This window comes from Oreochromis aureus, linkage group 3, assembly GCF_013358895.1.
Source record: "Oreochromis aureus strain Israel breed Guangdong linkage group 3, ZZ_aureus, whole genome shotgun sequence".
NCBI lineage: Eukaryota > Metazoa > Chordata > Actinopteri > Cichliformes > Cichlidae > Oreochromis > Oreochromis aureus.
This window is the reverse complement of record NC_052944.1, coordinates 63,184,070-63,208,978: the sequence shown is the minus strand read 5'-3', so window position 1 is coordinate 63,208,978 and position 24,909 is coordinate 63,184,070. Positions and strand designations below refer to the sequence as shown.

Here is a 24,909-nt window from a genome sequence, read left to right as displayed (position 1 = left end):
GAAAGCAGCTGGTCTGAGTGATGTGATCAGAGTGCAGTAGATAATGTCTGACAGCAGTTTGAAGAGGAAATGGATTCTGTTCTGTTCTTCACTCATCACCTACCTGACAGCTGACACCTCACACCTGTTTCTCACCTGCAGGTCAGACAGGAGGACACACAGAGGATGGAGGGAAGAAGGATGGAGGGAAGGAGGATGGAGGAGCGAAGAGTGGATCTGTTGGACTGATTGTTGGTCTGGTAGTTCCTGCTGTGCTTCTTGTTGGTGTCGCTGTTTTTATGATCTAGATAAACCATGACAATCAGAATCAAGATTCATACTAACCTGTTGAAATGCACTATGTTTGAAACATCTCACAGCTTTTCCACCTGAATCTCCTGCTGTTGCTCCAAATTCCCAGCGTGTCACTCAACACAGGAACAAACGATGATCTGAGGACATGGAAATCATGAAATTTGGTTTTCAGGGTTTCAAGGACTGAAAAACTCACTAAAATCCTGGATTCTCTTCTGTTCTTCACTCATCACCAGCTCTCACCTTCTTCTCACCTGCAGGTCCTCCAGGAGGACTTGGAGGGTTTGTGGGACTGGTAGTGAGTCTGTCAGTTTTGGTGTGTTTATTCTTGTACCTAATGTTCTGATCTCTAAAAGAAGAAAAGGGAACGGTGCTGAATATGTGATTTCTGCTTCTCAGAGATCCTGTTAAAGTCTAAAGACATTGGGAGGGTTTCAAACTGTTTGGAGCAGGGAAACAGGTACTAATGGTGCAGCACTGACTGATGTGTTTGTGGATATGAACTCATACACATGAACATACCTCAGGTTCATATCTACAAATTCATGTCCCAGGACATAAACTTTATATTTAATTTTACATTTGGACATCTGTGGGGTTGGTGATGGAGGGAATCATTTCACAGCTCACAGGTTTCTACACTTATGAAATAAAACTGCATCACTTTAAGCATTAAATCTATGAAGTTAGATAAACATGAGGGTTTGGGATAAAATTGTTTACACTAATTAATGGTGATGCATCCTTGGCAATGTTATAGACATGAAATATACGTCTGAGTGAAACACTCAAAGTCATCATGTTGACTATCATGAACATTTTTATAACTCCCTCTTTACAACTGTCTTTACTGTGTAACATTTCCTACATTTACACAAACAGAGATTTTAGACTGTAAAAGTGAATTTTGCACAGCTACAAATTACAAACTTTGTTTTATGAAAACTGAAGTTAATGCAGCAGTGACTGGAAAATAACTTGTTCTGCAAAATAGGCCATCTCAGTACCACTGACTTTATGGTATTTTTCAAATTTGTTTGTTTATTTCCTTCAGCAGGTACTTGAACTTCCTTCAGTGGAAAATGGAAACAGAAGTGTTACAGAAACCTGTGTTTTACATTTCCTATTTGTGAAACTTTGGTTTTTTTTCTGTGTAAACCAACAATTTAAACAAACAAAGTAATTTATGCTTTTTTTCTCTGGGTTGAGTGTTTTACAAGATAGTGAATGCATAAATGCTGTGAGCACTATAAAAAAAAAAAACACTGTTGCAGTTTGTGCATGTGTCAAGTCAGCCATGAAATCCTGACGGTATCAGAGTAAAAAAGCTGGTTTAGATTTCATTTGTTTGTTTCTCACCTCTCCTCCAGGAGCTGCTGAAACAGTCCAGGTGTCTTTTTTCTGCTCAGTGTTCTGGAGGAAAGTGTGCAAGGAAGGAGGAATGTTGTGCGATGTGTGTTGATTTGATCACTTACAGAGCAGTTTCCCTCATGTACTGTCTGTGTTCACATTTTCTGTGAATATTACATCGACCACTACCCGACTTATGGGGTTCAGTCTGGTGCAGAACTTTTCCCTCATTTGTTCCTTGGTTTAATTCTGTTATTTGTTTGATTTTAATCTCCCCGTGAATCTGATGCACTGAGCCACTGAAGTGAAGAACCAAAGAAATAAAAAACTGGACTGTTGACTGTTTAACAGTGATTTATTTTTGCACCTTCTCACTGATTCCTGCTGAATCAGCACCAAAGAACACACAGCAAACACTCTGAGCTTTGCTTCAGGTCATCATGTTATTCATCATCAGAGCGATCAGTGAGAACAATCTGATGTGTGTTTACACTCAGTAAAAGGCTTCTTCTCACTTATGTCCCTCTTTAAACCAGAGTGTGTAGCACACTGTGATGTCTGTTATCAGAGGATCGTTCTGCACAAACGGCTCCTCCAGTGTGTCTAAGGCCCACTGAGGAGCTCAGAAAGGACACAAGGAGAGAGGAGTCAAGGAAACAGTCTCAACAGAACGAGGCATCAGCGTCTTAGAGCTTCATTTTAAACTGTGGTAGTTAAATAACATTAAATTACAAGTAGAATACAAACAGTGCTCCAGAACTATTTTATAAATGAGAAATTCTTCAGCATGAAGCTCTGAGATTGATTTTCAGGTAACAGGCAGAAAGACGGAGGAGATCAGGAGGCACAAATTAGAAAGAGTCCTCAGTTTCCCCACCCCTGAGCAACAAAAGCCAATCAAACAGAAGCAGGAAATATATGAACCAATCATGTTGCACTAAATCTTCAGATTCCACTGTTGATTCTGTGCGTGTAGTTTTTCTGTCCTTGTGAAATTAAAAAATTAAAGTCATGTCTCTCTCCCCATTCACCTGTTCAGTGATGTTAAAATAACAGCTCAGATTACATCATTTATTTACAGATTGCATCAGTGAAGTTTAGATTTATCTGTAAATTCTGTAAAGATATAATTGATAAGGCTCAAACTTAAACATGTGTGTTTTAGTGCTCTGCCCTGTTTAAGGCTGATGGCTACACTTTTCATAGTGAATATAAATCTGTCATAAAAATGTGTAATTTGATCTATGTTGTTAGAATGTAAACAGCAGAATTGTGGAGAAAAAGATCATTTTATAGAGATGAAACAGGATGAATCCCAAAAAGTTGATTCTGTTCATCTGGACTTTTTAGTGGGAAAAACACTCATCTGCAGTGAAACAGGATATAAATAAAATGGATAATTTCTTCAGAGTCCTACTTCCAGGCCTCCTCCCGACACAGTGCTCTCCTCTACATAAGCAGCCTTTAGAAGTTAAAACTATCAGTTAAAAAACTACAACCAACAGGTGGAAGCACACCACCTTTCTCCTCAGTAATACCCGACGATAACAGCCACAAAAAGGCCAATACTCCACTTTAAGACCTGTTTCTGTTTGCTCAGTGTTTAAAATAACAGGGGATCAAATACAGATTTAACAGCCTCCAACTGTTCTTCTGCTACTCCGTCTCAGAGTGCTCCACAATCACATCAGTCTGTTCTGAATTTTGTTTTAACCTCTTTCAGACCAGAAAATCATCACAGCTGAGTGTTGATGCCACTTTAACATGTTGAGCTAAAAAAACAGGATGACATTGTTTTAGAGTGGAACAGAGCTCACCTGCAAGATGGATGTGTTGTTGTTTATGAGTTGGATCCAGAAAACCAGCATCCATCTTTTAAGAATCGCCTAAATCTGCAGGACAGACAGATGAAGGATGGATGCATGTCTTTGATTCAGAGCTAGTGGTGCTGGATATAGTTCCAGTGTGTCCAGAGGATGATAGGCAGCACCAGCCAAAGCTAGTGCATCAGGGACTTGAGGAGGAACCATGTGATGCCCAAGGGTGAATCGGAGCCTGTGGGTGCTACAAAGCTTCATTTAATAAGGAATAAGGGGTTTCTTTTCTCTGTGTGTATTATTGTAGGGTCTGCCTTACAATATAAAGCACATTGAGGTGACTGTTGTTGTGATTTGGTGCTGTATAAAAAAACTGAAACATTGAACGTATAAGAGAACATGGCAGGAATACTGAGATCTGAAAACAGTCCGGAGCTGGCCGAGATGATGATCTTGAAAATGAGATCAGCTGAGAAGGTTTCTGATCTTTACATATCCAGTTCAGAACTTTTCACAACTCATATAATAATCAAATAAAACCATTATAATAAAGATCTGTATGTGTTTTAAATAAATATCATGGCTACACTATGATCACAAATTAGATTTAAAAGTGCAAAATAAAAGCTTAAAGAAGTTAATAAAGTGCTTAATTAGCTGTGAGACCCTGCTAACTGTGCTACTGTGGCCCCATTTTAATGCACTGTCTGAACTGATTTACTCTGTGTCTCCTCCACCTCTCTACCTGCTAAAAGCTCCACTACTGGATGGTGGCATCCTGTTCTAGATTTGTAGACTTTTAACAGTGAAACTGGCACACGTTCAGTCCCCACTAATAAAATAAGCAGATAAGTAAACCTGGTTCAGACTGTGGTTGCCTTTCTTGTCCTACAAGCATAGACTGAGCTTTAGGAGCTCATCTATGTCACACAGGAAAAAAGGTTTACAGTCAAAATCTTTAGTTATTGTTGAAAACTCTACGAACAACAGATAAGAAGCCTGATTTTAAAGCTTTTATCAGATATGGAGAGATACACAGACTGTCCTCACTGATTTCTCTGTGAATGATTGTTTCCATTTGTGTGTTTGTTCTTCAACACTTGTTCAGCTTAATTATAGCAAGAAGACAAAAATCAAGTTTAGACTAAACATGTTAATGTATCCGTGGCTAAAACTGATCTTAAAATATGTGAGAACTCAGGGCTGTGTGTCGGACAGGGAACGGTTCTGGCTCCGTTCCTCTTCACCATCTACACTGCAGACTGTACCTGATGTACCTGCTGTGGAGACTCAGGTCGTTTGGAGTGGAGGGCCCACTCCTGAAGACCTTCTGTGACTCTGTGGTGGCCTCAGCCATCTTTTATGGTGTGGTCTGCTGGGGCGGCAGCATCTCTGCTGGGGACAGGAAGAGACTGAACAGGCTGATCCGAAGGGCCAGCTCTGTTCTAGGATGCCCTCTGGACCCAGTGGAGGTGGTGAGTGACAGGAGAATGGCGGCTAAGCTGTCATCCCTGTTGGACAACATCTCCCACCCCATGCAGGAGACTCTGACAGCACTGAGCAGCTCCTTCAGTGGCTGCAGCACCCACGGTGTGGGACGGAGAGATTTCGCAGGTCTTTCCTCCCCACGGCTGTCAGACTCCACAATAAAGACTTTAACTAATCAAACACACACATATGTGCAATAATCTTTTCTGGCATCGTTGTATCATACTCAACTGTATATAGCATTTGTATTCTATTTTATTCAGTTGTATATAGGATTTTATTTTATTCTATTCTGTTGTGTACAGTATCTTATTGATATCTTATTCTAGTGTTTTTCTCTCATTTTTCTATGCAACTTTGCACTGTCCACTGCTGTAATAAAACAAATTTCCCACACATGGGACTAATAAAGGTTATCCTATCTTATCTTAAAAATTAAAAACATTCAAAACTACTGACTGCGTCAATTTATCAAATCAAATGTCACAAATACAAATGTAGATCACAGTTTACTATAAGACGCCTGGTTCCATTATCCACTGAGGGACGTTTATTTGGCTCCTGATAGTACAGAGAATAATGAACGTTAGCTCAACATTTATTACAAAAACAACAACAAACCTTATTTATATAGCACATTTAAAAACAGTGGTATGCCAAAGTGCTGAACATACAAGAGGACTTCAGTTTAACCTGTGAGATGACACAGTAACAGAATCTGACAAAAGTCTCATGTTCATTTTGTCAGAGCAAATTTCAGAGACACATGACTGAAACTGATGTCCTGTATAAGAGCCACTTATGTAGCAATAACGAATCACTTTGTTTTGGTCATATTTAAAGCTGCATCTTCAGGAATGCCAAGACATGTCTGTACTGTTACAGTAAACTGCTTTGTGTGAAGACAAAGAAAAAAAAAAAAAAGCGAAGAGCTTCTTTTTTTAGACTTGCTGTTGTTCAGGTGGAGGAAGTGAGGAATTTGTGTTTTTCAATTTTCCAGAGATCACAAAAGAAGCGATAAGAACACAAATTACACCAAAAACTGACAGACCAGGACGTCCTCTACTGACTCCATCCTCTGTGTGTCCTCCTGTCTGACCTGCAGGTGAGAAACAGGTGTGAGGTGTCAGCTGTCAGGTAGGTGATGAGTGAAGAACAGAACAGAATCCATTTCCTCTTCAAACTGCTGTCAGACATTATCTACTGCACTCTGATCACATCACTCAGACCAGCTGCTTTCTACAAAGTCTCATCAACAACATCTTTAGAAACAAACATCAACAACCAGGAAGCAGCTTCACCTCTGATCACACACACACTCAACTCTACTCACTCACCTGGAGGATCAACAACTCTCAGGTAGATGACGCTGATGGGGTCTTTATTTCTTCCACTAACGTTGACACGACACTCGTATGTTCCAGTGTCATTAATCGTCACATTCTTCAGAATCACACACGTCTCCATCCTTCATCTGTCTGTCCTGCAGATCCACCCGGTTCTTAAAAGATGGATGCTGCTCATCTGGAATAAACATCCCATCCCGAGAAACAAACACATATTCTGATCCCAGGTCAGCTCTGCTCCACTCTACACTTGTGATATTGTAGTTTGGAGCTCAACATGGCAGAATAATGTTCTGTCCAGCTGTGGTGTTTATGTCTGAAAAAGAGGAAACAAAATGAAAAGTTAACGACATCGACAGCATCACTCACTTCTGGAGCAAAAACCACTGATTCCTGCAGAGCCACAGGCAGTACAGCTCACACAGGATGCTGAAATTTAGCACGGTGAGGTTTTGTGATATAAATTACAAGGTGACTCTTTCCCTTAGATGCCACTTGTCGACTCAATACACACGTCTTGTTCAGTCCTCTACTCCATTCATCACAATTAAACACGGGTGTCTGCTCAATAAAAGATGATGATGCAGCGTTGTTTTGTCTCAAGTAAAAAAACAAAAACAAAAACTTATCTTTATTAGTACGTTACAGGTCACAAAAGCTTACATGCATTTGAACCAGAACACAGAAATGTACAAATTATTTAAAAGAATCAGTATGAAAATAGAAACAGGCCAGAGTTTATCAATAGTTTGTCTTCAACAGGTTGTCAGAGTGAATTTGCAGGATGATCTAACAGATGATCTGTTTCACTCCGAGTGTGTCAAAACTTGAACAAACATGGTGTAAATATATATTTATAATATTTAAAATTCCAGATTCACAGGAGTTATTATCACAGTACAGTGATAAAGGTCACAACAGTGATCGTGTTGTGAGTCAGTGTTTTTTGTTGTGTTTTGGCTCTGTGGTCAACACGCGTGCAACTTCACAGCTTACCTTCATAGGCATAGACCAGCAGCAGCATGCAGAGGACTGTACTACAACAGCACAGCAACATAGCCGGGCTGTCTATGTGCAGATGGCACAATGAAAATATAAATCCAAGGTCCAAAGACACCGGCTATCAGGACAGACGCTCTCTGTTAATATCCAAGTCATTTAAGCTACCAGTTCTCGATGTACTCACATAAAAAGGGTAGAGTGGATGATCCCCCTCCTTCCACCTCAAACTGACTGCAGAACACACCCACCTGTTCTTATCAGGAGAACAGGAAAAACAGCTTCATGTCTCAGCTCTGAAACGTCAAGAGCTTTTATGAAAAGATCTCCAGCCGACGGGAAGATTTATGGCTGGATGTGAAGAAAATGAAGAGGCTCATAATAATATTCTGTGTAGGTGGAGAACACGACACGTGGTCGCCTGTTTGCCTTTGGCCTTTTATTCATTTAGTGACCACAACCAAAGGGAGATTGTTTTCTTTAGAGCAGCTGTGTGGAAACCATCGGCCAGTCTACAATTCCGTTTTTTAACCAGATGTCACGGATTCATGTTTTCTTGGAAGCTTCCGCGCTGATCTAATCGGGACACCGACAAACGGTGTAAACTTACCTCTCCATTAACCTCCCGCCGTCGTCCGTGAAGGGACCCAGTTGTTCCACGCGCTCGCTTTGGTCGATTAAAATGCCTTCAGTAAACCTGAAATACAACGGAGAACTAAAGCTAGCTTTGTAGGACTGCGCAGCTTAGTGTTCAGGGTTTGTTTTTTCCTGTTGCTGTTCGGTGCAGTGAGATCGGAAAGGAAATGACCCCGTGAACGAGAAAACGCTAACTTCCTGTTTCAAGACCGGAGGTAGAGTTGTACATTTCCGGTAGCTTTATTTTGCGGCCAGTCGCTACTGCAAAGATAAACTCTAAAATCATGTCCAAAATACGAAAGCGGGAAGATCGCGTTAAGCTACAAAGAGCAGAAGGTGGGAACACTCACCACTGCTGTGTCCCGCTGTGCACTGCTGGGGGCAGGTTTAACAAGATGTTAAGTTTCCACTGCTTTCCCAAGGATCCTGAATTGCGCGCACAATGGCTGATGGAAATCAGAAGGCACGGCTTCACAGTTACGACCAGCTCTAGAGTGTGTAGTCGGCATTTTGAGACTGGAGACATCTTCGTGTCTTCCTCTGGGAAGCGTTGTCTGCAGCCGAAAGTTGTTCCGTCGTTATTCCACTGGAATAATTTTTCGAAAAAGACAGAGCGACCTGGAGTTTTGGAGCACCGCGTTAAATATGAAACCATATCAGGGGAGATCGACGAGCTCAGGCTGCAGCTCGGGTCTTATCAGTCGACTCAGGGACTGCAGCGATTTGCCACATCACCTGATGAAATTCGGGACTATACAAGGTAAGAAATCCTGAAGTTTTCAACTAGTGACCCATTGCTTTATAACATTACCACACAAATGTACATTTTAACACGAGGCTGAAGTTGGTTTGCGTTTGTAGCTTCCGATTAGGGAAATGGATAAAGAGCAACTTATTCTCCACTCTAAGCATGTTTGATCTGCTGCAGAGCAAAAACTACACAACCCTGACATTTCAAACCTGTACTCAATTATTCCACACTAACAGCAGAACAAAAGCACAACAAAACAACGATTTTATGAAACCTTTCTGTGATTTGTGAAACTTCAATAAAGGCAGATTTCAGCACTTTCTTTGAACTTGCTTTAAATGATTCCACATCTCAAATTTCAAATTCTGATCACCTTAAAGCAGACGAAAAACATTTGATTACATGAAATACACTTTATTGAAGCAAATGAACCCTATTAGTTGACGATATTAACTATCAACAATAACACAAACCATCAGCTGTTGATTGAAGTCACCTCAGATCTCTGGTCCAGGGAATACAGCTTAAATCCATCAAGAGCAGATAATATAAAGCAAAAGGGCTGCTAACTTTGACTATATATTAAAATATTGACCAAAACACCAAATGCATATTCTCTTATAATCCTGGCCACTGCTTTCCCCCCTCTCTGTACTGCTTTCTTAACCTGGATTAATCTTGTGTTTCTTTGCTTTCTGCACAGCTTTTATGACCAATTTCCAATGATCTCATTCACAGATTTAATTAATTGCATTAATGCAAAAAAATGCAGTGCCCCCTACTGTCACACAATGTGTAATTTAATATCTCAGAGGAGTTTAATTTAATGTCCTCTCTATGAAGGTGTCTACACAGGATGCTGGTCAGATGTACAGTAGCTTCTATGAAGTGAGAACAACTGAAAAAACCCCACAAAGTTTAAAGTTGCAAGAACAGCTAATAAAGCAAAATTGGACAGTAGTATGAGATCTGTTCTACTGTGGTCCAGATGCATGAAAATGTATTAAACGAACCTTTATTTAAACATTTCACAAATCCCATATGTGGTTTTAATTGTTCTGCTCTTAGTGTAGAATAATCGAGTTCAAGTCAGTGAACATCATCTACAGATATATAAATGGTAAATGCCCAAGACATCTCGAGATATGTAAATCGCCGCATGATTCATCCATTTGGTTAACTTGTTTTGGAAAACCCGACCATAATATCACGAATATCACTCAGGAAACGAAGTGCTCTACAGGAGTTTCCCCACCGGAAGTAGCAAATGCTAAGGCGCACAGTCTATTAGAACCATCAAAGGTTAAAGGTTAAAAAAGTGAGGTTAATATTACAGATTTGTTGAAATTAACAAATTTGTAAATTAACATGACTTAAAACATTCAACTCGTTAAGAAAACAAGGTGAAGTATCTTAAAGTTTTATCATTGTTATTTTTCTTGTATGTGAGACACCTTTGAATGTCCAGTCATTGATGATTTTCTACAAAAATCAACAAAAAAGAATGAAAGATTAATGTGAAATGGGCTTTTGTTTTCTCTCTTTTCAGTGACCCAGCAGCCGAGGATGCACAGGTACGGGTGTAATTTATAAAATGTGGCTTTTGCAATACCCCCAAAATGACAAAAATAATGTTAATATACACAATCACAGAAATATGCTATGTTAAGAAATAAGTGGACCGCTAAAAGAGGTCAGCTAAACAGAACTCCTTCAAAATAATGCTTAGCAAAATCCTATCATAACTCAACAAACTCCCCAAATGAGAGACAGCTGAGCCTATAGAGACACTGAGAAAACCATTTTAAATACTAAAGGGAAAACCACAGGGACAACAACTAAGCGTAATACAAATAATAATAATCCCAATTTCCCCCATGTGGTCACAACACATGGTTAATTTCACTTGGCTGGCCTCCGTGTGTACTGTGTTGCATAAATCAAAATAAAGAGAAACCTGAAGTGAAATCAGGCATAAATAAAATGTGGTCGTCTGAGTGTCAGGAGGAAAGCTCTGATCAGGAGCAGGATTTCTTTGGTAATATTCACATTTACAGTTTTTCCTTTTTTTTTTCTTAAAAGGAACCCCGACTATTATGTCAAGTTACTCTAAATATGTTACAAATTATCTCCACTACATAAACATGGTTGAAAATAACTAAAATGTTTTCGTTATTCATGAAATCTTTGTTGTTTAAAACCATTTTGAAGCCTTGGGAGCGGCCATGTTTTTGTGCACGCAATGCATTCTGGGACGATGATGTATATTGGTTGTGGGCAGGCGCTTTCGTTCAGCTAGCCTGTTGTTGCAGGAAAGGAGCTACTATGCCGCACTGTGCAGCTTTTGGTTGTAATTTCCAGTCGAAGGGCAACAAAGGAACAGATGTAAGTCTGCACAGCTTTCCTCATGAGAAAACAAGAAGAAAGCAATGGGAAGATGCCTGCGGTCGAGTACAACTCCCCAAAGACCCGCGGCTGTGCTCTCGCCATTTTAGCCCTGATGTATGGGCTCAAAATGTGGTCATAAATATTTTGTACTTGTAAATCAGGATTTGTATGTGTAAAAAGAATTTGTGCATGCGTAAAAAAAAAAGATTTGTATGTGTAAAAAGAATTTGTGCGTGCGTAAAAAAAAAGATTTGTATGTGTAAAAAGAATTTGTGCGTGCGTAAAAAAGATTTGTATGTGTAAAAAAGATTTGTGTGTGGACTCAGCCAAAACCCCCCCTGCAAGTTACAAGTACGAATTTTGACCCTATTTTTCTTCCTGTCATCTGATTGGTCAATGTCATGTCAATCGCAAATGTAACAATCCAATCAGAGAACAGATGGGTTTGGCTGTCGGAGGGGCACTTTTTTGAACTGCAGGTCCTTGAAGGGTAATACAGTTTGAAGCTGGAGGATCTCTATATAAATATCCGATAGCAGCTAGGTCCCCTAACTTTCAGCAGCTGTTGAAAGGATAAAGTTGTGGTATGTCAGTGGTTAGAAATACCATTATTACTTTAGGATTAGTTTAACACAAAGTCAGGGCTGACCCGGGACCATTGCTGTGAGTCACAGTGCGCAGCATAAAGGTCCTTTCACATCGGACGCAGGATGTGCTGCTAATGCTAACTGCTAACTAAAAGCAAAGGATCCAGAATTTGTTGCGCTGGCTGCTGAGCTCTGTGGGTTTTTGCAGCAGCTCTACCTGTACTAGATGCACCTGCTCCTTGTCGTTTCTATCTCTGACTTTGTCCTCTACAACAGTTTCTGGGTTTTTTGCTAGTTCTTCAAATGTTCAATAAAAACATGTATGCTAATTCATAACGAAGAAAGCTTTGTAATGAAGACTGTCATTTCCAAAACACTCCCCCTCCCCCGTGGTCCGCAGCGCTGTTGAAAAGGCTGTGGAAGTCCCTGTATAAAGCAGACCTGTGACACAAAAATCACCAAACTCGGACGACCACAGACTGTTTTCCTTCGTGGTGATGAAGGAAAACGCTGGGTTGGCATGTAAAAGGGCATTTATTCCCTTCAAAGACCTGCAGTTCAAAAAAGTGCCCCTCCGACAGTCAAACACATCTGTTCTCTGATTGGATTGTTACATTTGTGATTGACATGACATTGACCAATCAGATGACAGGAAGAAAAATAGGGTCAAAATTCGTACTTGTAACTTGCAGGGTTTTTTTTGGCTAAGTCCACACACAAATCTTTTTTACATATACAAATCCTGATTTACAAGTACAAAACTGATTTACAAGTACAAAATATTTATGACCACATTTTGAGCCCATACTGATGCGTTTGAGGCATTTAGTCGACCACGGTTGATAAAAGAGCTCACAGGTGCACCTGGTTATAAGCGAAGACTAAAACCAAATACAGTCCCGACAGTTTTTCGCTATGAGGAGACCACGGGTCTGGGAAAAGCGAGTGAAAACCGCGCTAAGAAACGCATAAGACCAGAGATGCTAAACAGTTTCTGGGATGGTGGTAAACAACAACCCGCTTCTACAGTAGCCAACATGTGCGTGGATGATGGTGACCAATCAGACACTGTGTCAGTTATGGAGGAGACAAGCAATGAAGCAGCTGAAGCTACTAAAGTATCCGTAAGTGTTCAGTGTTCTTCAAGTGAAACTGATGCATCAACCCAGACTGAGATAAGTCCGATATAGCAGTACAATTTTTGTCCTTTATTGTCAAAAAATAACAATATAGCGCTTATTTTACATGTCAACAAAAAGTTGTATACATGTATAAGTGGCCAAGAACAAAGCAGTCGTCGAACAAAGAACATTTAAAGAATATTATAGGTCAGAAATACCATAAAGCAGCATAAAAGTACAGCAAGGTGACCTATCATATAAAAGTAAAAACAAAAGTACGCACATACAATCTAGCTCAATTGAAAAGCTGCATCAAAAATTCAAGTAATGTGTGAGCTTTAAGTTACACTTATCTAATGAAGTCTTACACACAGGACTTCATTTTTAAAGCCAACAAAAATCAGAGTAATTTTCAAGAAGCGACATTTGTGAATTGGAAATTTTGCAACTATAAATAAGTTTTTGGGGTTTTTTTTTCTGTTTGTAGGCCAAATCTAATTACTTGAAAGGTTAGAGAAGGGCAGTCAATGTTTTTAGAGGTTAACCAGTACTGAAAATCATCCCCAAAAGATCTGAAGCTTTCACATGAATAAAAAAGATGCTGTAGTTTCAATATCAGTATTGCAGAAAGTGCATGCGTTTGTATCTATATTTAATTTCCTGTGAAGATAGTCATTGGACAGATATATGGCATTTACAATTTTAAAGTGATTTTCTTTTGCTTTAGGTGGACTTGAAAAATAAAGATATTTAGTCAAAAACTTTGAATAATAATCTCTAAACATATATTTTATTTTTAGTTGTGAAGGGAAAAATTGTTTGGTGAAAATTGTCATTAAAAATTTATTTCTGCATGCCTTTCCTTTAAATTGGCGTTTAAGAATAATAATACTGTGATCTGTCAACAGGGCTGCTGAGATAGAAACATGTGAAACAGATCTATATAGTAAAGTCGAGCCCAACCACAGATCTAGTCTGGACATATTATTACCATTTGGTTGAATCCAAGAGAATTGAGTAACTCCAGGGTTTTTCGCTCTCCATATATCACTTAAATTGTTTGAATCATTGAACTCTGTCAGAATTGGATTCCACTGATTAATACTGTATCTGGGAGGATCTCTATCCTGCCATTCATTAGGAACAAGATTAAAGTCGATGCCTAGTAATGCATGGTCTGTGTGGTATAAAAGTTTATACTCGGAAAGGACATCTGTTATTTTTTCCAGCACGAGCTTATTTAGAGTTATAGAGGAAAACCCATAAACATTTACTAGAATCACAAAAGAACCATCAATATTCAATACAACTACCAGCCAGTGTCCTGAATCATCAGCCTGAAAAGTTACGACCTTCCCTGGACATCGGTAGAAACGGAGAGCTACTCCAGCAGAGTGGTTGGATCAGTGGCTGAAGAGGATTTTTTTCACCCCATCGATTTGACCAGAAGGTGGCATCAGCGTCACTTGAATGAGTTTCTTCTCATTCAAGTGACGCTTGAATGAGGCACTGCCTTAGACTGGTTTTCTTCCTACTTATCAGACAGGACCTTTTCTGTTAGGACTGATAGGTTCTCCTCTAACACTGCTGCCCTAACCTGCGGGGTTCCACAGGGTTCAGTTTTGGGTCCATTATTATTTTCTTTTTATATGCTTCCTTTAGCTGGCATTATTCAGTCTTTTAGTGACCTGTCTTATCATTTCTATGCCGATGACATTCAGCTGTATATGTCCTTTAAGCCTCATCAGCTGGATAGGCTGTCCACCCTAGTCCAGGCTTTAACTCAAATGTCTGATTGGCTTTCTAACAATTATCTTGTTTTAAACATGAACAAGACAGAGACCATGATCATAGCTCCTCCTGATCTATATTCTAAAATCAGTCAGGTTCTTGCCCCTTTCTGTTCTTCTGCTAAGCCAAATATTCGAAATCTTGGAGTAATATTTGACTCTTCTTTGGGCCTTGACTCACACGTAAAATCTCTGTCTCGTTCCTGTTTCTTTCATTTAAGGAATATTTCTAAACTGCGACATATGGTCTCCTTAGCTGAACTGGAAAAAATTGTCCATGCATTTGTGTCATCGCATTTAGATTATTGTAATTCCCTGTTTACCAGCTTGGATAAATCATCTCTTTCTCGCCTCCAAGCTATACAAAACGCAGCAGCTAGACTACTAACTCGCTCTAGCAAGCGAGCTCACATCACTCCTATTTTATGTTCTTTACATTGGCTCCCAATAGATTTTAGAATTCGTTTTAAAATTATTGTTTTAACGTACAGAGCACTAAATGGCCAAGCCCCAGATTATTTATCCAAGCTTCTCACAAAATACACTGCTGCTCGCCGTCTCCGCTCACAGACTCAGTTTGTTGGTTGCTCCCAGAACACGTCTGAAGACGAAAGGGGACAGAGCCTTTCAGTCTGTGGCACCAAGGCTGTGGAACAGTCTACCTCTACAACTACGTTTGGTTGACTCTGTGGAATCCTTTAAAAAACAGTTAAAAACTTTACTGTTTAAACAAGCTTTCTGTTGACCAATGCTTTTTACATTTTTATAGTTTTAATTTACATTTAAACTCTATATTGTGTTTATTGTGCATTTTGCTATTTATCGTACTCTTTATTTTATTTAATCTCTGTGTAGCGCTTTCTGACTACCTGTCTATGAAAAGCGCTTAATAAATAAACTTTACCTTACCTTAAACTTTACCTTGAATGAGATAAGGTGCAATTAGCTTTTAGCCCTTTGATAAACATAAACATTGCTTTTCTTTTAACGTTATCCCTGAGACCTTTAACATTCAACGACACAATGGATAAACATGTGCGTAGCATTAAAAATAAATAAAAATAGATTGCAAATATCAAGAATATCAAACTTGAATAGAAAAAGAGAAAAAGTTAGTTTACTTTCCTGTTTAGAGAAAGGTGAAAGAACAGCGGTGCCGGCATCTATGCCATTCAAAACTGTCAAACGTCCCTCTTTATGCAGAGTTCAAAGAACAAACAAGAGTGAACACTTTTCAACCATCTGTCAGAACGTGACGGCCATTAATATAACCGACAGCTCCTCTGTAGTAAGCCTTCTTCCCCACATTTCTGGCTTGTAAAATTTTCAGCCAAACCTTCTCCCTCTCCACACGATCCTCCTTCGTCAGGTCCTCGGCAAAATGGAATTTTGCACTCTCACAAAGCCGATTCATTTTTGGACTTCTTCCATATTCCGTCTCGGTGCAGGCGCTTTGTGAACTGAATCATGACTTGGCGATTTCTGCCCTCTTCCTTTCTTCCAGTGCGATGCACAGTGTCCATATTATCTGACCATTCTGGGGCGACCTTGGCGAGAATTTTGATCACCTCTTTTCTGATATCTTCGCCCATGTTGTCTTTCGTTCCTTTGATCCTTAGATTCCACCTTTGTGAATACCGGTCTTGCTCTCTTGCCTTTTCTTTGAGTTCGTCAACTTCCCTCCGTACGGTTGAGGCTTCCTTCTCCAAACCCGCAATTTTTTTTTTTTTTTTGGGGTGTTAACGATGTGCTGTTCTCGCCGGCTCTAGTAATCCTCGACCTCCCAGTCTGCTATGGAGCTGGCGGGTCACAGACGTCTCCGAAAACGTCGGAGCACTTTTGGAAATATATGAAATCTTGATAAATCGAGCAGATATTTGAAGTTTACACAGCTACATTCTCGCTTGACAATAATCTAAAAGTTTATTTTGTGACCCAGAAAAGAGTAATATTTAAACGTTTTTACCCGCGCTCGCCCGCCATTGCCACGTTTGCGTTTGGACGAAATGCATTCTGGGATATTTAGCTGTACCAAGTCCACACAAGTCACCACCGATGCATGCTCGATAAAACAGGCGGCGCGAGAACACATCCGGGACTTTTTCGCGTTCTCGGCTTGATGCGTACTTTGAATTGGAACAGTACTTGGTCTCCGACTGATGACGTATCACGAGTACACGAGAACGCAAGTACGCATTTTGAGACAGGCCCACTGTGGAGCGCCACATTGGGCGGAAACACGTGACTGCATATTTGAACACAGTTATGTTGCATGAGCCAGGAGGTTGAGGTTCACTAACTGTGATTAATAGTTACAGTAAGTTTTATATAGTTAAGCACAATCGCTACATTTATGAAAACACAAGCGAAATCTCGCTATTAATAAAAATAGTACACATGTATGGTCTGAATAAAAACAAACAGGTGAGATGTCAGGACACTTTTATTTTTATTTAAGTAGACACTGAAAACTTACAATAGACAGCTGCTGGGGTTTGGAAGTATTTAAAATATAATCATTTTTGGAGCAGTCAGGATTTCCATGCATTAACATGCTGTTTTTGCTCCCAGTGAAAATGATTCCTCTTGAGTTTTTAGTGTATTTAATTCAGTCAGCTGTTTAAATAAAAACAGAACATTTTATATCAGGGGATATGACGGGTGTAATTCAAAATACATTCACAGCTCTCTAAGTACACCACCTTCATGCCCTGTCTCCGCAGTCTGATGTGTGATGTGTGGAGGGTCCAGGCTGTGAGGATTATGACAGTGGTGACTTTTCCCAGGAGAAGCTGGGACCCTGTTTATTAGAAGGTTTTAAAATTTCTGTACTTTTAGGTGACAGAAGGAGACATGTGGCCTGGTCAAAACACAGAGAGCTGCACTCTAAAGATCTTTAAATATAGTAAACATACCTTGTGTGCCACAGACTGCTCCCAAACACGAGGGGGCAAATAATACCTCTAAAACACTTAAGTTGGCTTTATTAAACGTTAGATCTTTAGCTGGGAAAACATTTTTAATTAATGATTTAATCACCGAGCACAGCCTTGATTTTATGTTTGTAATTGAAACTTGGTTGGACCAAAGTAACAGTGGAGCTGTTCTCATCGAGACGACCCCTCCTAACTACAGTTTTATCAGTGAGGCCAGGGTGAGCAGGAGAGGAGGAGGGGTTGCCATCTTATTTAATGAATCATTTCGATGTAAGCAGCTATCTCCTGGAAGTTTTCAGTCTTTTGAATATGTGGCTTTACAGCTGAAGGCCCCATCCAAAGTTGTGTTTCTTAATGTTTACAGGCCTCCCAAATACTGCACAGACTTTTTTAATGACCTCAGTGAACTGCTGTCTGTGATCTGTGTTGATTTCGACTGTGTAATTATTGTTGGGGATTTTAACATCCATGTGGACAACCCTCAGGACAAAGGGACTAAAGACCTGAGTAACACTCTGGGCAACTTTGGGCTGACTCAGCATGTAACAAAGGCCACACATAATAGAGGACACACTCTTGACCTACTGATCTCCAAGGGCCTGAGCATTTCAAACGTTACTGTGTCTGATGTGGGCCTGTCTGATCATTACTGTGTTTTCTTTGAAAGTAAAATCTCAGCCCACACAAATATATCAACAGCAGTGATCACAAAACGGTGTATAACTGAACACAGTAGTGAGATCTTTAACCAGGTCTTCCCATTAACACCTGACCTGTCCAGAGGTTCAGTCAATGACCTCGTCAATAGCTTCAATGCTAAAATGTTAAATGTAATGGACACTATTGCTCCCATCAAGGTGAAGGTTATCTCTGGAAGGAAGAAGTCTCCATGGAGAAACTCCACACTGGTGAAAAATGAAAAAAGAGAGTGTAGGAAAGCTGAGCGCAGATGGAGAAAAACAAACCTCAGGGTTCATTATGACATCTATAAAGAGAAACTTCACAATTATAATTTACAACTGAAGAGTGCAAGGAGGTCGTACTTCTCTGACATCATCACCAAAAACAGTCATAACGCTCGGGTCTTATTCTCTACAGTTGACAGGCTAACAAACCCTCCTGTGTCAGTGGCAACTGAACTTCATTCGACCATGGCCTGCAATGACTTTGCCAAATTCTTCACAGAAAAAATCCAAAAGATTAGACAAGCAATTGGTACATCAACAGCAGATCCAGGATATGTACTGTGTCCACCGAAAAACTGTTTAAACACCATCAAACAGTTTCACCCTATTAACAGCAAAGACCTGGAGGACATCTTAGGTCAACTGAACTCCTCCTCTTGCTGTTTAGATGTCCTGCCAACAAGTTTTTTCAAAAAGGTCTCAAAGACTTTGGAGTCAGACCTGTTACAGATCGTAAACTTTTCTTTAATGTCAGGTGTGTTTCCAGAATCACTAAAAACTGCTGTAATAAAACCTATACTGAAAAAGGACAATCTTGACAAGACACAAATGAACAACTACAGGCCGATCTCAAACCTCCCATTTTTAAGTAAGATCATTGAAAAAGCAGTTTCTCAACAGCTCAATTACTTCTTAACACAGAATAACTGCTATGATGCCTTCCAGTCAGGCTTTAGACAGAACCACAGCACTGAAACCGCTCTGACCAAAGTGTTTAATGACATATGTCTGAATACAGACAGTGGAAAAATGTCAGTCTTAGTTCTACTGGATCTCAGTGCAGCATTTGATACAGTTGACCACAACATATTACTCAAACGACTGGACAACTGGGCAGGTCTTTCAGGAACTGTACTAAACTGGTTCAAAACATACTTAGAAAACAGGAAATACTTTGTATCAATAGGTAACTTCACATCTGAGCAGACAAGTATCACATGTGGAGTTCCCCAAGGTTCCATCTTGGGACCCCTTCTGTTTAACATATACATGCTCCCACTGGCACAGATTATAAAGAACAACAAAATAAACTATCATAGCTACGCAGATGACACACAAATATATATCACAATGTCACCGGGAGACCGAGGCCCTGTACAGGCTCTTGGTAAATGCATTGAGGAAATTAATGACTGGTTGTGCCACAATTTTCTCCAGCTAAACAAAAATAAAACTGAGGTAATAGTCTTTGGTGCCAAAGAAAAACGATTACAGGTCACAAGAGAACTTCAATCTATACACCTAAAAACCACAAACCAGGCGCGAAATTTGGGTGTAGTGATGGATGCAGACCTAAACTTAGAAAAACACATTAAGACAATAACAAAATCAGCTTACTATCACCTCAAGAATATTTCAAGGATAAAAGATCTGATGTCTCAACAGGACCTGGAAAAACTAGTCCATGCATTCATCTTTAGTAGGCTTGATTACTGTAACAGCATCTTTACAGGTCTACCTAAAAATCAGTCAGACAACTACAGCTCATTCAGAACTCTGCTGCTCGAGTCCTCACTAAGACCAAAAAGTGGACCACATCAGTCCAGCTCTGAGGTCTTTACACTGGCTGCCTGTCCGTCAGAGGATAGACTTTAAAGTTCTGATGCTGGTCTATAAAGCTCTGAATGGTTTAGGACCAAAATACATCAGTGACCTCCTGACCCAGTATGAACCTTCCAGATCCCTCAGGTCATCTGGATCCGGTTTCTTATCAGTTCCCAGAGTCAGAACCAGACATGGAGAAGCTGCATTCAGCTTTTATGCTCCATATCTCTGGAACAAACTCCCAGAAAGCCTCAGATCAGCTGAAACACTCAGTTTATTTAAATCCAGATTGAAGACTCACCTATTCTCAGCTGCTTTTGAATAAAATCACCAAATCCACACTTTTAAGCTTAAATTTCAAAACTTACATTTTAACTACCGTATTTCCCGGACTACAAAGCGCACCTGAATATTAGCCGCACAAGCTAAAATCAGGGGAAAATCCTGTTTTGTACATACATTAGCCGCACCTGACTAAAAGCCGCAGGTGTTTCAATGTTGATTTATCATATGTAAGAGAATATGCACAAAGGGAATTGTCAGGAAAGAGATGGCTGTTTGGAGACACATCCCTTTTATTAATATTTTGAAAAACAAATTAGGGGTACATATTTGCATAACTCTTTAGGTATATGTACAAGTACTGGTAATTACAAGTACGAAACATGTGCTGTGCTTTATAAATGAGTAACAAATGTAGTACATAACAATAACCTACAGCACACCAGAAAAATAGATTCAGCCAACCTTTTAGGCTCAGGTGCAGTGACACAGCTTTAACAAGAAGAAAAGTCAGTCATTCACCACCATCTTCCTGCGCACTAAAACCACCAAAGTCCTCTTCTCCAGTGTCGGATACGAACAGGCTCAGGATGGCTACGTCATCCACTCTCAGCTTCTTTCCTTCGTTGTCACTTTCAAAACCAAACAAATCCTCGTTGTCAGTGTCAGAGTCGAACACCCCCAGAAGGGCCGTGGTGGTGTCCTCCTCTCCATCATGCAGCAGTCCAGCCCTTCGAAATCCATTGGTGATCGTGGATGTTTTCACACTTTTCCACGCTGTCAGAATCCGCCGGTGGAGTTGAGCATAACTTGCTTTTCGCAAGTTTATCGCCGCTCGTCATCCACGCCTCCCACTGAACGCGTAGCGCTACTTTGAAGTTTGTTTTCGGCGCTGCTTAAATGCGGCACTATGTTGCCTGGCGGATGGACATGTGACCAACATACCACTCTTGAACTCCGATACTGTGTGTCTGATCACATGCCCTTCCGCCAAGCAACGTAGTGCCGCAAAACAGCGGAACAAACAAAACAAATCCTCTTACGATATCACAAAAATCATGGACAATCCATAGAAAAGCCGCACCTGACTAAAAGCCGCAGGGTTCAAAGCTTGTGCAAAAAGTAGCGGCTTATAGCCCGACAATTACGGTGCTGACTTTATCTATTGTTCTGATTTTATCTACTGTTTTGATTTTTGATTTTAAATACTGTTTTGTTTGTTTGTTTGTTTGTTTGTCTTAATCAATTTTAGATCATGCTTTTTGTTTTTGTTTTTGTTTTTAATGTCTCTGTAAAGCACTTTGAATCACATGTTGTTGAATTGTGCTATATAAATAAACTTGCCTTGCCTTGCCTTGCCTAAGTAAGATTTCAGTGTTAAATAAAACTGTCCAGTTATGAAGCTGAACTTTAATCTCAGCCAAACTGACTCAGGAACAAATTAAACACTAAATTAAACACAACATTAAAATTTTGAAGTTACCTAAGAGACTTAAATATGTTTAACCTGAGTAGCGAAAGACCCCGGGCGGTTTAAAAATGATATGCTGGGATTTCGCTCGTCTCGCCAGCTCTAGTGATCGTTGACCTCCCGGTCAGCTATTACTGGTGGGTAACAGATGTCTCAGAAAACATCAGAGCACTTTTGCAAATATGTGATGTCTTGATAAATCAAGCAGCTATTTCAAGTTGATATAGCTACATTCATGCCTGAAAATATCTCTTAACAGCAGAGTGTTACAAGAGATCATGACTACTGCTCAGTCCCTGAGCCGTCTGCAGCAGCTGCAGAAGACCTGTCCAAAGATGTGGAGAGTCTGAGGAAGGAAATACAGGAGTTACGTGTCCAGCGAGAGTTTGGGTTACAGCGGTTTGCTGGCTCTGACACTGACATCCAATTCTATACCAGGTACATTGAAGTTAAAGTTCAAGTGTTTCCAGTCTTCATGAAAACAACATAGATATTAAATTTTTATTTGCTGATTGTATGTTTCATGTAGATGCACCAAATAGCCTCCTAATCAGACTATCTTAATGTTAGGTAGCATACCGTTAGCATATTTGTCACAATTTACATTATTTTTATTTCAGTGTGTGATGTTAATTAATGATTGACACAATGTTTGTCTCTCTTGTTTATAGATTTCCAAGCTATAATCATTTGATGGCATTCTGGGTTTTGATTGAGCCTTGCATCTATAAAATGATCCAGGATTCAAGAGCTAAGTCAGCTGCCAACACGGACGAAGAAGTGTTGACACCTGCACGCACACAAACGGTAGGCTATGGCTTTGTTGGTAGTTGGAACTAGAGGTGCAATGTTATTGTATTTATGTAGATCCTAAAGGACTCAGCATCCTTTGCATACTTACACCTGTGTACTACAGCACCTCATTGTTTTCCCCATCGTACTGTTGTGTTCATGACATGGGGGGAAAAAATAAAGATGAACTTTTGCGAGATCGCACAAATGTTTTGGCCGCATCCTTCGGACATTTGTGACCTCCTCTGGTATCTGCTCTCTCCTCTGTAAGAGAGAAAAGAAAAACACTTCCCCGCCTAGCCTTGATTATTTCTTGATTATTTAATTCTGTCCCACTGCTACTTGCAGACATATTATTTGGCCCTCTGAACCAGAGAATATCCCTGTAATCATTATCATGTGTGTGTGAGCATGTTGCAAGCAACCCTCTGCACTCTACATCACTCCTACAATATGAGTCCGGACAGTCACGTTGAACTTAGCTTTTGACCTTCAAGAGACGGAGTGCCAACTCATATGAGGACGTTTGCAGTGTGTATATAAAGATAATAAAAACAACTATTTTGTAGAAAAATTAAAAATTTATATGCATAACCATTACAACAACCAATTACATTGACAACGTAGTATTTTATTCTATTGTTACAGTGTCTTATTCTTCTTATATTATTATTCTTATCCTATCCCATTGTTTTTCTGAATTTTTGCCACTTTCTGCTGTAACTCAACAAATTTCCCACGTGTGGGACTAATAAGGGTCTATCCTGTCTTATCTCACAAAACATTTAGCCAAGAAAAGGATGATCTTACTAGTTCATAGCTTTAGGAGTAACATTTTCCCTTTTGTTTTAACCTTTCAGAGGCAGCTGCTCCAGCCAGTCGACGAGTTCTTTCTTTTCCTGGTTTTCCTGTCTGTTGGTCTGAAGGAGAGGGACCTGGCTCATCGATTCAACATACACCAGTCCACAGTGAGCCGCATCATTGCAACATGGACAAGTTTTCTTGCCACTGCACTGGGGTCTCAGTGCATCTGGCTTACACGTGCAGAAGTGCAAGCTTACCTCCCTAAGGAATTCAAAGATTTCTCAGACACCCAGGTGATCCTTGATTGTACAGAGCTGAGGTGTCAGACACCATCCTCACCACTTCTCCAGAGTGAAACGTACTCTTCGTACAAATCCCACTGCACGATGAAAGCCCTGGTTGGCATAGCTCCACATGGTCCAGTCACATTCATCTCTGATCTGTACGCAGGTTCTGTTAGTGACAAGGAACTATTCAAACAATCAGGCATTGCTGAGAAGTTGACTGAAGACATGGCAGTGATGGTAGATAAGGGCTTCCTGATCACAGATTGTTGTAAATGCAAAGTGTACCGCCCACCTTTTCTATCCAAGCAGAAGAAGAACCAGGTTAAGGAGACACAGGCCACAGTCAGACTCAGGGTACATGTGGAGCGAGTCATTAGGAGGATCAAACAGAACAAACTTTTTGATGGCATCATCACCATGTCACCTGTTTACAATATCAGCCAACTGTTTGCAGTAGCATGTATGCTGTCAAATTACCAGAACACAGCATTAGTCAAAAAACAGGTTAAGTGAGACGAGATGGAGTTGTCCCAAGGAACCAGTGCAAGTAACTTGTGCTAGGCATGGAGCTTTAAATACTTACTATGTAAATAAGTTCTGCAAACATTCAATGTTTTAATGTTTTTGATACCATTGCTAAAATAAGAGTTTATTGATTTCACACAACAGTAAAATGTTTTTTTAAAAATTCATGAAATCTTCTACAAATAAAATATCACTTTGTTCATTTGTCAAACACGGGTACTTTGACGCATATATATGTAGCAAAAGAAATAGTCGGCTTATGCACAACTGTATCCATGTATAATCTTTGCACTAGGTAGTCCTTTGGTGCCCACACAACAAAGTCACACCACTGCATCCGACTGATGAGCTGTTGTCTTTGCACAATAGGCTCTTTTTTTTAGTTTACAACATTCCATCTGCACATATTTGCAGTCAATAAAGTTTTGTACATTGGGACATTTGAATTTCACGAGGCCAATCTGGGGGTTTTCATTGGGGTCAAAAACAACACCATCAGGAGCTGCAGCAAAGCCAGGGGGCAATGGGGTGAATGACCAGACCACAGGATGAGTAGTTAACATTCATTAGCCTACTACACTCTGCTGCTATTGCAGGCTCCATCTCAATACCTCTCCTCATGTCTGCTGTCTGCCTTGTTCCCTTCATTATACACTCTGCTAGTGACTCTGCTGAGCTCTGGCCTCTGATGTGACACACCTCCCGAAACCAAGAGGCAGTCACTCTGGGCCTGTG

At 40.1% G+C, this 24,909-nt stretch overlaps 1 protein-coding gene and 1 long non-coding RNA gene across 3 annotated transcripts; one reads left to right on the top strand and one right to left on the bottom strand.

Moving 5' to 3' along the window:
- Positions 1–5,471: 5,471 nt before the first annotated feature.
- LOC120436315 lies at positions 5,472–8,093 on the bottom strand. The gene is made up of 3 exons (XR_005610297.1): positions 7,905–8,093; positions 6,287–6,611; positions 5,472–6,048 (listed from the first exon to the last, which is right to left on the bottom strand). It is a non-coding gene; the product is annotated as an uncharacterized LOC120436315 (long non-coding RNA).
- A 94-nt stretch (positions 8,094–8,187) lies between these two features.
- LOC120436313 lies at positions 8,188–24,483 on the top strand. Of its 2 annotated transcripts, none has more exons than XM_039607114.1 (5): positions 8,188–8,690; positions 10,231–10,255; positions 22,029–22,204; positions 22,438–22,573; positions 23,419–24,483. In XM_039607114.1, the coding sequence occupies exons 1-5, from the start codon at positions 8,215–8,217 to the stop codon at positions 24,160–24,162; spliced, it is 1,557 nt and encodes a 518-aa protein (XP_039463048.1). In that variant the 5' UTR covers positions 8,188–8,214; the 3' UTR covers positions 24,163–24,483. The 2 variants fall into 2 exon arrangements, with proteins under 2 accessions (XP_039463048.1, XP_039463045.1); XM_039607111.1 differs by having other exon boundaries at positions 22,026–22,204.
- The last annotated feature ends 426 nt before the right edge of the window (positions 24,484–24,909 follow it).